The sequence below is a fragment of the Salmo trutta genome, chromosome 13, assembly GCF_901001165.1.
Source record: "Salmo trutta chromosome 13, fSalTru1.1, whole genome shotgun sequence".
Taxonomy (NCBI): domain Eukaryota; kingdom Metazoa; phylum Chordata; class Actinopteri; order Salmoniformes; family Salmonidae; genus Salmo; species Salmo trutta.
The window spans coordinates 74133193-74147109 of NC_042969.1; the positions used below are offsets into that span (position 1 = coordinate 74133193).

A 13917-nucleotide genomic window follows, 5' to 3' on the forward strand; every position below is an offset into this window, starting at 1 on the left:
ATATCCCATCTCTCTACCACCCGTTCATATTACATCTGTAATCCATCTGTAGTCCCATGCTATACTGTGTTTGCAGAAATTGTATTTCATTTCACCGTACCCTGTGGTTGTTTGGGCAGTGTCACAGATCCAATCTCTTGGTGCCTTCTAGCAAAGTAAAGCAAGACAATTTTATCAAATCTGTTTTTTTGAAAAATGTTGTTTTATTTGCAGGAATGTTCTCTGCTATTTTGATTGCTGAGAAATGTAACCTATGAGAGTTTGTGGTTGTGCATGCCGATTTTATTTAGTTTTTTGCGGTTCCACACAAATTACTCCTTGCATTTAATTAAAATATTACCTACAAAGAAATGTAAATGGTTGCTTGCTTTATTTGTCCTCATAATCAGAGATCGGAGATAGTCAAACGGAGGCAAACATTTTAACTCTGCATTTCGCAAACTCGGTCCTGGGACCCCAAGGGGTGCACGTTTTGGTTTTCCCCTAGCACTACACAGTTGAACCCAAGCATGCACCCCTTGGGGTCCCCAGGACCGAGTTTGCGAATTATTGAAATGTACCCATTGATTCTTTTACAATTTTACTTATAAGTGCCTCATGAGCTTAGTTCAACTTTCGCACCACATCAGAACCCAAAATATAAGCTTGTTTCACTCCAATGTTTGTTAACAAACAATTATAACTTCAAAACATGATATCATGGATGGTCAGTCCTTGCATCCATAGCTCTGTCCATTCATTTGAGAGTGGATACATTTCTCCAGCCCTATCCCTCAGCTTTTTATTGAAATGTGTTGGGAGACTACTTTGTTATTGTTTCAACTGCTGATTGACACTTTAACTGTTCATGCCAACCTGTTGAGGTGAAATGGTATGGTCCATGGTGAAAGGCATTATGGGTATTTGAACTGTATTTAAACAGCTGTGACGGGTAGGTTGGGCTATACTTGCTGCTATGCATGCTAATTGCTATCAGTCATTACTGAGGCCTGCCCTGGGGGAGGTCAGTAGGCTGACTTATTGATTTAAATCCAGTTGATATTGCTCTTCGTCCTGTTTATTATTTTGTAAAATAATGTAGTAGCCTACTTTTGGTGCTTATTTATATCCCATTTTTGCACAATGTGCCTTCGGAAAGTATTCAGACCCTTTGACTTTTTCTACATTACGTTACAGCCTTATTCTAAAATTGATTAAATTAAAAACATCCTCACCAATCTACACAGAATACCCAATAATGACAAGGCGAAAACAGTTTTTTTGACATTTTGGCAAATGTATTACAAATAAAAAACGGATGCCTTATTTACTGAAGTATTCAGACCCTTTGTTATGAGACTTGAAATTGAGCTCCAGTGCGTCCTGTTTCCATTGATCTTCCTTGATGTGTCTACAACTTGATTGGAGTCCATCTGTGGTAAATTCAATTGATTGGACATGATTTGGAAAGGCACACACCTGTCTATATAATGTCCCACAGTTGACAGTGCATGTCAGAGAAAAAAAACAAGCAATGAGGTCGAAGGAATTGTCCGTAGAGCTCTGAGATGACAGGATTGTGCGAGGCACAGATCTAGGGAAGGTTACCAAAACATTATTGCAGCGTTGAAGGTCCCCAAGAACACAGTGGCCTCCTCCATACTTAAATGGAAAAAGTTTGGAACAACCAAGACTCTTCCTAGAGCTGGCCGCCCAGCCAAACTGAGCAATCGGGATAGAAGGGCCTTGGTCAGGGAGGACACCAAGAAGCTGATGGTCACTCTGACAGAGCTCCAGAGTTCCTCTACGGAGATGGGAGAACCTTCCAGAAGGACAGCCATCTCTGCAGCACTCCACCAATCAGGCCTTTATGATAGAGTGGCCAGACGGAAGCCACTCCTCAGTGAAAGGTACATGACAGCCCGCTTGGGGTTTGCCAAAAGGCACCTAAAGACTCTCAAGCGATGAGAAACAGGATTCTCTGGTCTGATGAAACCAAGATTGAACTCTTTGGCATGAATGCCAAACGTCACGTCTGGAGGAAACCTGGCACCATCCCTACGGTGAAGCATGGTGGTGGCAGCATCATGCTGTGGGGATGTTTTTCAGTGGCAGTGACTGGGAGACTAGTCAGGATCAAAGCAAAGACGAATGGCGCAAAGTACAGAGATCCTTGATGAGTGCTCAGGACCTCAGACTGGGGAAAAGGTGCACCTTCCAACAGGACAACGACCCTAAGCACACAGCCAAGACAGCGCAGGAGTGGCTTTGGGACAAGTCTCTGAATGTCCTTGAGTGGCCCAGCCAGAGCCCGGACTTGAACCCGATCGAACATCTCTGGAGAGACCTGAAAAAGCTGTGCAGTGACGCTCCCCATCCAACCTGACAGAGCTTGAGAGGATCTGCAGAGAAGAATGTGAGAAACTCTCCAAATACAGATGTGCCAAGCTTGTAGCGTCATAGCCTTGAGTATTCTTGGGTGTAATCGCTGCCAAAAGTGCTTCAACAAAGTACTGAGTGAAGGGTCTGAATACTAATGTAAATGTGATATTTTATTTTAATATGTTAGCAAAAACTTCTAAAACCCTCTTTTTCTTTTTGTCATTATGGGGTATTGTGTGTAGATTGATGATGGGGAAAAAACGATTTAACCAACTTTAGAATAAGGCTGTAACGTAACAAAATTTGGAAAAGGTCAAGGAGTATGAATACTTTCTGAAGGCACTGTAAAAGCCCTCACTTTGGACAGAAAAAAGCAACATCTTTGTCTGCCTCCTTCCACACTGCTAAGCCTACATCCTGACAATGGCCTAGCCTACCTGTGTGTGGTGTGTGTGTGTGTGTGTGAACACACCTCTCCCTATGTGCTTACAGAATGAGTCGAGGAACATTGAGATGTTGGCAGCTGCCTGTGCTGTGGGGGTGGGCTGCTGTTTCGCTGCCCCTATAGGAGGTGAGTGGCAACAACATCCTTTTGGGCACAAACTGGTTGAATTAATGTTGTTTCAGTGTAATTGGTCATCGTATTGTGACGTGGAATCTACATTGGATTTGAAAAAAGTCATCAACGTAAACTGTTTTGGGGTGAAATTTCAAAAACAGGATTGTCATCATGGTAACCAAATATTAACGTAGACACTACCTTGTATAAAATGTTTAATTTGTACCTTTAAAACAAAGTCAGATCTTCAATTTGGTTACTATAAGAAAAAAATATATACGCTGCAGCACCTCCTACTGGAGAATTAATCTATCTACAGCTGCCCTTTGGTCTACCATCCAGGGTTTTCACATAGCCTAGCCCTGCTTAGCTATGATATTTGTCTCTGACTATTACCAATGTGCTTTCGTGAAAATGATTGTTGACAGATCCCCAATGAAAAATTAGAGTCACTGTTGCTATCGAAGTCATTCCAAGGGGTCGGTTTAACAGAGCAAATTAAATGTCACCCTGCTATATCACTCATATCATCAATGATGCTATTTAGGCCTGTATACTATTTCCAAAGTCATCAACTATTGTCTCAATTCAGCCCAGGATTCAACTAAAGATAAGAGTACATAGGCCTATGGTTTCAATCTCTGGATGATATCAAATGTAATTTAGTGATATTGAATTGTTTGGTTATCAAATATCAACATTTGAAGGCGCTCTATCTTCTACTTAGTTCCATCTGTGCCACTGACTTTGAATTCCAGTTTGTCTACAAATGTAATAATTGATATATTGGATTCATGTCTCCATCTCAACAAAAATCTGTGTTAAAGAATAGAACTAAATCAAACATGAATTTAATGTGCACTTAAACTTTGGTTTGATTTGATTTAGTGATAACACATTGAAATTCAACTAACTTTTGGCAGTCTTTTTGAGTGGTTGAATATATAGGTTGTAATCTCATTGATCAACGTCTCAACCAAATATGACCCAATTATGCACTTTTAAATGTGGTGTGCCCAGTGGGATAACACTCACTGACTGATACTGGTTGGGTTGGAGATTGCAAGGTTTACTCCTTCCCCCTTCACTCCCCTGATTGGAGCATAGTTACTTTGATCATATTCCTGAGAAATTGATTAATGTGTGTGTGTGTGTGTTTTGTAGGTGTGTTGTTCAGTATTGAGGTAACGTCTACGTTCTTTGCGGTGAGGAATTACTGGAGAGGGTTCTTCGCTGCCACCTTCAGTGCCTTCATCTTCAGAGTCCTGGCCGTGTGGAATAGAGACGAGGGTAAGACCGGTCTACATGTATACTGATCAAAAATATAAATGGAACATGTATAGTGTTTGTTTCATGAGCTGAAATAAAAGATCACCGTAATTTACGATACGCACAAAAAGCTTATTTCTCTCAAATTTGGTGCACAAATTTGTTTTACATCCCTGTTAGTGAGCTTTTCTCCTTTGCCAAGATAATCCATCCACCTGACAGGTGTGGCGTATCAAGAAGCTGATTAAACAGCATGATCATTACAGCCACCCGGGCAGCTGATGAAACTGTGGGTTTGCACAACTGAAGGAATTTCTGCACAAACTGTCAAACTGTGTCAGGGAAGCTCATCTTCATTAAGGCACTTCATTAAATATAACAGGCTTTTAAAATTCAATATTGGTGCACAATTTCTACTTAGATATTCAAGAGACGCAAAAGGCACTCATTTCGTGGAATGACCGATATACTCTATTGCCCCAATCAAACATTGAGGTAAGGTCTGTACTGTGTATATAGCCCCTTAAAAACATTTTGATAATGATGAATCACACTCTATTTCTCTCTCCATCCCTCCCTCCCTCCCTCCTACACAGAGACCATCACAGCTCTGTTTAAAACCCGTTTCCGTCTGGACTTCCCCTTTGACCTCCAGGAGCTCCCAGCCTTCGCTGTCATTGGGTGAGTCTAAGTTGTCCTCTGTTAGCCAGTGAGCTCTTCATTGCCTCTGTTAGCCAGTGAGCTCTTCGTTGCCTCTAACGTCAGAAGGATAGCCTCCTGACGTTAGTCACCTAACATGGATAATTCAGCCAGTGAGGTGGTGCATTTAGGACGTCTTATTTTAGCTTGCTGTTACCGTAGTAGCGTAGCCTTCGGGCTTACCACATAACTGAATTAGACCAGAGCTTCTCAGGGGAGAGGGAGTGGGAGAGAGAGGGGGCTGCTGGGGAGATAAAGAGGGGAGCTCCTTTCGCTCTCTCTATCGCTCTATTTCCATCTCAGATGAAAGAACAGCCCTGTGCTTAACTCTGCGTGGGCTCTCAAAGAGAAGAAAATCCCCCCTTTTTTTCTCCTTTTTGTCTGGAGGATGTCCTCCCACTTGGGATCTGAGCAGAACATAATCGAACAAAACACTGCCTCCAGAGAACAGCAGTCTTATCACACTTTTAGTGAGAGTTTGTGTGTCTGTACGCCCCTCTATGTGTTTATTTCAGTATTCTCTCCCTCGTCGACGTCTTATGGGGAAAATCAGTCAGTGTTCCAGTTAACTCGGACAGAACTTTCACTGATACTCATGTGGTGTTCTGAGAATATACACACACACACACATTCATACATATGTTTCAGAGAATGGCTTTAAAACGTGTACAAATTATTCTACCTCATCTATTCATTATTTATTCAGGAGTATTTGACAGAATTAATTATGCAGGAACATGAATTTATGAGCATTCATATACATGGCTGTAGCTGAGGGGGAACTTTGGAAAGTACTTCTAAAAGGAGAAACACAGTATCTCTGTCCTACTACCTCTTACACAAAGTGGACACATACTGGGTTCTTATTTAAAAAACAAGCTTATATCCATAAACCTGTAAACATTTCTCCAACTAATTTTCTGCTTTTAATCTCCCTGTCCCTCTTCTCTCCACTGCCCCCTTCCCTCTGTTTCCTCTCCATCCTCTCCCCCTCCACAGTATTGCCAGTGGTTTTGGCGGGGCATTGTTTGTCTACCTGAACAGATTGATAGTCCAGTTCATCAGGAAACAGAAGACCATCAACAAGTTCCTCATGAAGAAGTAAGTCATGATGTCATCATCGTCAGACAGCAACCCCTACTGGGTCCCAGAGAGTCCCTGTATCCTACTGTCACACACACAGATAGATTATGCTGTGAAAGCAGCTCCTTTGATGCAGATCTCTCCACAGCAGAGATAAATGAAGAACTTTTACATTTTAGTCATTTAGCAGACGCTCTTATCCAGAGCGACTTACAGTAGTGAATGCATACATTTCATACATTTTTTTCTCCGTACTGGTCCCCCGTGGGAAACGAACCCACAACCCTGGCGTTGCAAACACCATGCTCTACCAACTGAGCCACACGGGACTACTACGTTCATCTTGACAAGTGTTTATTAATGAATGGTGTCTACTCATCTCCCTACCAGACTGATGAATTAACAATCCTCAGACTTCTAAATTAATGTAATGTTCTCACTCAGCCATGTGAAGGGTTTGTGGACAGTTTGTTTTTGAAGAATAAACAGTAATGACTAAACACCCTCTTGCCTCCTCCTCTCCCCCTCTCACCCTCCCTCTTTTCTCTTCTCACCCTCCCTCCCTCTCTCCTACTCCCCTCTCACCCTCCGTCTTTTCTCTCTCCTCTTCTCTCAGGCGTCTGCTGTACCCAGCCCTGGTCACTCTGCTGGTGTCTACGCTAACCTTTCCCCCCGGCTTCGGACAGTTCATGGCAGGCAAGGTTAGTTCCACTAACCCACACCATGGCCGGTCTGGTTATAATCTCACAGGAAAATCAGAGGGAGAGGAGAGTCAGGAGATCGAGCTCCAATCTCTCTCCCACCATCTCATTATTCCTTTCCTCCATCTCCATCCCTCTCCTCTTTCTCTCTCTGTAATGAGAGGGTGAGTCAGACTCTTGGTGTATTTCTGTCACAATAAGCTGTTGATTCTGTTCTCCACTATCAGATTTGCTCTCTAATGTTTAGCTACAGCATCACACACAACAACACACTCTTCTAGCCCCTTACTCCGCTTAACAAGCCTTTAGCCAAATCAGTTAAAGTTCCATCATCACATCCATTGCCTAAAATCAAACCATTTTTAAGACAGCTTTCCATAATGGTCTTGTACCCAAAATCACCCCCTAGCACCTACCCCATGACACTTCATGTAGATTGGGATAGTACTAATGTAATAGCTTCTCCTTGCCCTCTGAAAGGAATAATTCTTGCTGTGTTGCTTATACCTATCCAATCCTTTCCTATCTGCTTCAATGCTTTGGGGTAGGAACTATGGACCAATATGGGATATACACTGCTCAAAAAAATAAAGGGAACACTAAAATAACACATCCTAGATCTGAATGAATGAAATAATCTTATTAAATACTTATTTCTTTACATATTTGAATGTGCTGACAACAAAATCACACAAAAATACTCAATGGAAATCCAATTTATCAACCCATGGAGGTCTGGATTTGGAGTCACACTCAAAATTAAAGTGGAAAACCACACTACAGGCTGATCCAACTTTGATGTAATGTCCTTAAAACAAGTCAAAATGAGGCTCAGTAGTGTGTGTGGCCTCCACGTGCCTGTATGACCTCCCTACAATGCCTGGGCATGCTCCTGATGAGGTGGCGGATGGTCTCCTGAGGGATCTCCTCCCAGACCTGGACTAAAGCATCCGCCAACTCCTGGACAGTCTGTGGTGCAACGTGGCGTTGGTGGATGGAGCGAGACATGATGTCCCAGATGTGCTCAATTGGATTCAGGTCTGGGGAACGGGCAGGCCAGTCCATAGCATCAATGCCTTCCTCTTGCAGGAACTGCTGACACACTCCAGCCACATGAGGTTTAGCATTGTCTTGCATTAGGAGGAACCCAGGGCCAACCGCACCAGCATATGGTCTCACAAGGGGTCTGAGGATCTCATCTCAGTACCTAATGGCAGTCAGGCTACCTCTGGCGAGCACATGGAGGGCTGTGCAGCCCCTCAAAGAAATTCCACCATACACCATGACTGACCCACCGCCAAACCGGTCATGCTGGAGGATGTTACAGGCAGCAGAACGTTCTCTACGGCGTCTCCAGACTCTGTTATGTCTGTCACGTGCTCAGTGTGAACCTGCTTTCATCTGTGAAGAGCACAGGGCGCCAGTGGCGAATTTGCCAATCTTGCTGTTCTCTGGCAAATGCCAAACGTCCTGCACGGTGTTGGGCTGTAAACACAACCCCCACCTGTGGACGTCGGGCCCTCATACCACCCTCATGGAGTCTGTTTCTGACCGTTTGAGCAGACACATGCACATTTGTGGCCTGCTGGAGGTCATTTTGCAGGGCTCTGGCAGTGCTCCTCCTGCTCCTCCTTGCACAAAGGCGGAGGTAGCAGTCTTGCTGCTGGGTTGTTGCCCTCCTACGGCCTCCTCCACGTCTTCTGATGTACTGGCCTGTCTCCTGGTAGCGCCTCCATGCTCTGGACACTACGCTGACAGACACAGCAAACCTTCTTGCCACAGCTCGCATTGATGTGCCATCCTGGATGAGCTGCACTACCTGAGCCACTTGTGTGGGTTGTTGACTCCGTCTCATGCTACCACTAGAGTGAAAGCACCGCCAGCATTCAAAAGTGACCAAAACATCAGCCAGGAAGCATAGGAACTGAGAAGTGGTCTGTGGTCATCACCTGCCGAACCACTACTTTATTGGGGGTGTCTTGCTAATTGCCTATAATTTCCATCTGTTGTCTATTCCATTTGCACAACAGCATGTGAAATGTATTGTCAATCAGTGTTGCTTCCTAAGTGGACAGTTTGATTTCACAGAAGTGTGATTGACTTGGAGTTACATTGTGTTGTTTAAGTGTTCCCTTTATTTTTTGGAGCAGTGTATATACAGTACCAGTCAAGTTTCGAAACACCTACTCATTCAAGGTTTTTATTTTATTTTGACTATTTCTTCATTGTAGAATAATAGTGAAGACATCAAAACTATGAAATAACAGATATTGAATCATGTAGTACGCAAAAAAAGTGTTAAACAAATCAAAATATATGTTATATTTTGAGATTCTTCAAAGCAGCCACCCTTTGCCTTGATAACAGATTTGCACACTCTCAACCAGCTTCATGAGGAAGTCACCTGGAATGCATTTCAATTAACAGGTGTGCCTAAAAAATAATAATAATAATAAAAAATAAAAATAAATATTAATAAAAAAAACAGGTTTGCCTTGTTAAAAGTTAATTTGTGGAATTTCTTTCTTCCTTAATGCGTTTGAACCAATCAGCTAGGGCTATCTTCTGTATACCACCCCTATTTGGCAAAGACCAAGTCCATATTATGGCAAGAACAGCTCAAATAAGCAAAGAGAAACGACAGTCCATCATGACTTTAAGACATGAAGGTCAGTCAATCCGGAAAATGTTTCTTCAAGTGCAGTCACAAAAACCATCAAGACTTATGACAACTGTGTCTCATGAGGACTGCCACAGGAAAGGAAAGACCCAGAGTTACCTCTGCTGCAGAGGATAAGTTCAGTGGTTACCAGCCTCCGATTGCAGCCCAAATAAATGATTCACAGAGTTTAACAGACACATCTCAACATCAGCTGTTCAGAAGAGACTTCATGAATCAGGCCATCACGGTCGATTTGCTGCAAAGAAACTACTCCTAAAGGATATCAATAAGAAAAAGACTTGTTTGGGCCAAGAAACCCGACCAATGGACATTGGGCTCCCGAGTGGCGCAGCAGTCTAAGGCAATGCATCTCAGTGCTAGAGGCTGTAGCTCAGTTGGTAGAGCATGGTGTTTGCAACGCATGGTGTTTGCAACGCCAGGGTTGTGGGTTCGATTCCCACGGGGGGCCAGTACGGAAAAAATTACAAATTAAAATTATGAAATGAAAATGAAATGAAATGTAAGTCGCTCTGGATAAGAGTGTCTGCTAAATGACTAAAATGTAAAAATGTACAGACACCATGGTTCAAATCCAGGCTGTATCACAACCGGCCGTGATTAGGAGTCCCATAGGGCAGTGCACAATTGGCCCAGCATCTACCGGGTTTGGCCGATGTAGGCCATCATTGTAAATAAGAATTTGTTCTTAACTGACCTCCATTGTTAAATAAAAAATAAAAACATTAGACCGGTGGTAATCTGTCCTTTGGTCTGATAAATCTAAATTTGAGATTTTTGGTTCCAACCGCTGTATCTTTGTGAGATGCAGAGTAGGTGAACGGACGCCGCATCGGTGGTTCCCACCGTGAAGCATGGAGGAAGAGGTGTGGGGGTGCTTTGCTGGTGACACGGTCAGTGATTTATTTAGAATTCAAGGCACACTTAACCAGCATGGCCACCACAGCATTCTGCAGAAATTAGCCATCCCATTGGGTTTGCGCTTAGTGGGACTATCATTTGTTTTTCAACAGGACAATGACACAAAACACACCTCCAGGCTGTGTAAGGGCTATTTGACTTCAAAGGAGAGTGATGGATTGCTGCATCAGATGACCTGGCCTCCACAATCACCCAACCTCAACCCAATTGAGATGCTTTCGGATGAGTTGGACCGCAGAGTGAAGGAAAAGCAGCCAACAAGTGCTCAGCAAATGTGGGATCTCCTTCAAGACTGTTGGAAAAGCATTCCTCATGAAGCTGGTTGAGAGAATGCCAAGATTGTGCAAAGCTGTCATCAAGGCAAAGGGTAGCTACATTGAAGAATCTCAAATATATTTTGAAATGTTTAAAACTTTTTGGGTTACTACATGATTCCATATGTGTTTATTTCCTAGTTTTGATGTCTTCACACCTGTTCACTTTAGCCCGCCTTCTGTCTGATATGCAGTGCATTTGGAAAGTATTCAGACCCCTTTTACTTTTTCCTTACAGCCTTTTTCTAAAATGGGTAAAAAAAAAAATCCAACCTGACAGAGCTTGAGAGGATCTGCAGAGAAGAATGGGAGAAACTCCCCAAGTACAGGTGTGCTAAGCTTGTACCGTCATACCCAAGAAGACTCAAGGCTGTAATCGTTTCCAAAGGTGCTTCAACAAAGTACTGAGTAAAGGGTCTGAATACTGGCAGTTGAATTCGGAAGTTTACATAGACTTAGGTTGGAGTCATTAAACTCGTTTTTCAACCACTCCACAAGTTTCTTGTTAAAAAACTATAGTTTTGGCAAGTCAGTTAGGACATCTACTTTGTGCATGACACAAGTCATTTTTCCAACAATTGTTTACAGACAGATTATTTTAATTATAATTCACTGTATCACAATTCCAGTGGGTCAGAAGTTTACATACACTAAGTTGACTGTGCCTTTAAACAGCTTGGAAACTTTCAGAAATGTATGTTATGGCTTTAGAAGCTTCTGATAGGCTAATTGACATCATTTGAGCCAATTGGAGGTGTACCTTTGGATGTATTTCAAGGCCTACCTTCAAACTCAGTGCCTCTTTTTACTTGACAATCAAAAAAAATCAGCCAAGACCTCAGAAAAAAATTGTAGACCTCGACAAGTCTGGTTCATCCTTGGGAGCAAGTTCCAAACGCCTGAAGGTACCATGTTTATCTGTACAAACAATAATACGCAAGTATAAACACCATGGGACCACGCAGTCGTCATACCGCTCATGGAAGGAGACGCATTCTGTCTCCTAGAGATGAACGTACTTTGCTGCGAGAAGTGCAAATCAATCCCAGAACATCAGCAAAGGACCTTGCGAAGATGCTGGAGGAAACGGGTTCAAAAGTATCTATATCCACAGTAAAGCAAGTCCTATATCGACATAACAAGGAAGAAGCCACTGCTCCAAAACCGCCATAAAAAAGCCAGACTACGGTTCGCAACTGCACATGGGGACAAAGATTGTACTTTTTGGAGAAATGTTCTCTGGTCTGATGAAACAAAAATAGAATTGTTTGGCCATAATGCCATCGTTATGTTTGGAGGAAAAAGGGGGAGGCTTGCAAGCCGAAGAACACCATCCCAACCGTGAAGCACGGTGGTGGCAGCATCGTGTTGTGGGGGTGCTTTGCTGGTGCACTTCACAAAATAGATGGCATCATGAGGAGGAGATTTATGTGGATATATTGAAGCAACATCTCAAGACATGAGTCAGGAAGTTAAAGCTTGGTCGCAAATGGGTCTTCCAAATGGACAATGACCCCAAGCATACTTCCAAAGTTGTGGCAAAATGGCTTAAGGACAACAAAGTCAAGGTATTGGAGTGGCCATCATAAAGCCCTGACATCAAACCTATAGAAAATTTGTGGGCAGAATTGAAAAAGCGTGTGCGAGCAAGGAGGCCTACAAACCTGACTCAGTTACACCAGCTCTGTCAGGAGGAATGGGACAAAATTCACCCAACTTATTGTGGGAAGCATGTGGAAGGCTACCCTAAATTTAAAGGCAATGCTACCGAATACTAATTGAGTGTATGTAAACTTCTGACCCACTGGGAATGTGATGAAAGAATTAAAAGCTGAAATAAATCATTCTGACATTTCACATTCTTAAAATAAAGTGGTGATCCTAACTGACCTAAGAGGGAATTTTTACTAGGATTAAATGTCAGGAATTGTGAAACTGAGTTTAAATGTATTTGGCTAAGGTGTATATACACTTCCGACTTCAACTGTATGTAAATGTGATATTGTGATACATTTGCACATTTTTCTAAAAACCTATTTAAAAAAAAAAATATCATTATGGGGTTTTGTGTGTAGGTTGAGGGTGAGAACAATTTGATTCATTTTAGAATAGGGCTGTAACATTACAAAATGTTGAAAAAGTGAAGGGGTCTGAATACTTTCCGAATGCACTGTAATGTTACTTCCTTTTTCCCCCATGCAGCTGACCCAGAAGGAGTCTCTGGTGACGTTGCTAGATAACCGGACATGGGCCAAGCAGGGCATAGCTGAGGGGTTTGACTACATCGGCAACTCCCAGGCCTGGAATCACCCTCAGGTCAATGTCTTTGTCACCCTCGTCCTCTTCATCGTCATGAAGGTAGGCACACCATCATCATCCACTTTGTTCTCATCTCTCCTCTTCTTTATAATCACCAGTTCTTTTTTAATTCCCTGTTACTTTACTCCCTCCCCACTACATGTTCCGTGTCTCAATAGTCTGATGTAACGTCCTTCCCACTGACATGACAGGATCCTGTCCAGTCATTTTAATGGAAGGAGTGGAGGCTGTTGTGGAGTATTGAGTCCCAGCCCAGTGTTGTATGAGGGCTAGGCTTGTGGCGTATTGAAACCCAGCCCAGTGTATTGAGGGCAGGTGAAGCAGCATGTTATTACCTTGTTGGGATTTGATTAGGTTTTTATGTAACCTTAGTTTATCCAGGTTCTTCCATCTAGCATCTCAAATGAAATGTCCCCTTTTTAAAAGAGAACCACAGAACTGCTGTTGTAAATCTTGTTTGCTCGCTGCGTCGTGTGTATGTGAGAGAGAGAGAGGAAATAGGCTGTGTGTCGAGTAAACCAAGTGTGTAATGCAGTTAGTCCCTGGATAGCGAGGAACCACAGAGGGATGGAGAGAGACAAAAGTGTGTGGGTGTGGAGAGGGACTGCGGGGAGTGCTAGAGCAGTAAAGTTATATAAGCGTTAGATATTGAGTGTGATGATCTTGCTGTAATAGAAGAGAAATACTCTATACACTCTCTTTCTCGCCATTGCTTTCTTGCTCATCCTAGCTCTCTTTTTTTTGCCTTTTGTCTCTCTCCCAAAATCAGAAAAGAAAACGTAATTTTACTTTGTGGAACAGTGAGACCAATCTACTCTACCTTATATTAATCTACTTTATATTAATCTACTCCACTTGAACCAATTCTCTTTCTCTCTTTCTGTCTCTCCACTTCACCCCTGTCCCTCCTCCTCTCTCATTGATGGTGTGTGTCCATCTTGTCCTTATCCTCTCCGTCCTCTTCTTTCTCATCCTGAAATCAGACACCTTTACTGTCCCCCCTCTGACGGT

General features: G+C 42.8%; 1 protein-coding gene across 1 annotated transcript in view; it reads left to right on the forward strand.

Annotated features, from left to right (window-relative positions):
- The window catches only part of LOC115206513 (chloride channel protein 2), a 144820-nt gene that overhangs the window by 59785 nt on the left and 71118 nt on the right, over positions 1-13917 (forward strand). The window contains exons 6-11 of the mRNA XM_029773584.1: positions 2854-2932; positions 4085-4210; positions 4786-4870; positions 5888-5989; positions 6588-6672; positions 12790-12945. Of these exons, the coding sequence (XP_029629444.1) occupies positions 2854-2932; positions 4085-4210; positions 4786-4870; positions 5888-5989; positions 6588-6672; positions 12790-12945 (633 nt within the window). The remainder of the gene's footprint in view (positions 1-2853; positions 2933-4084; positions 4211-4785; positions 4871-5887; positions 5990-6587; positions 6673-12789; positions 12946-13917) is intronic.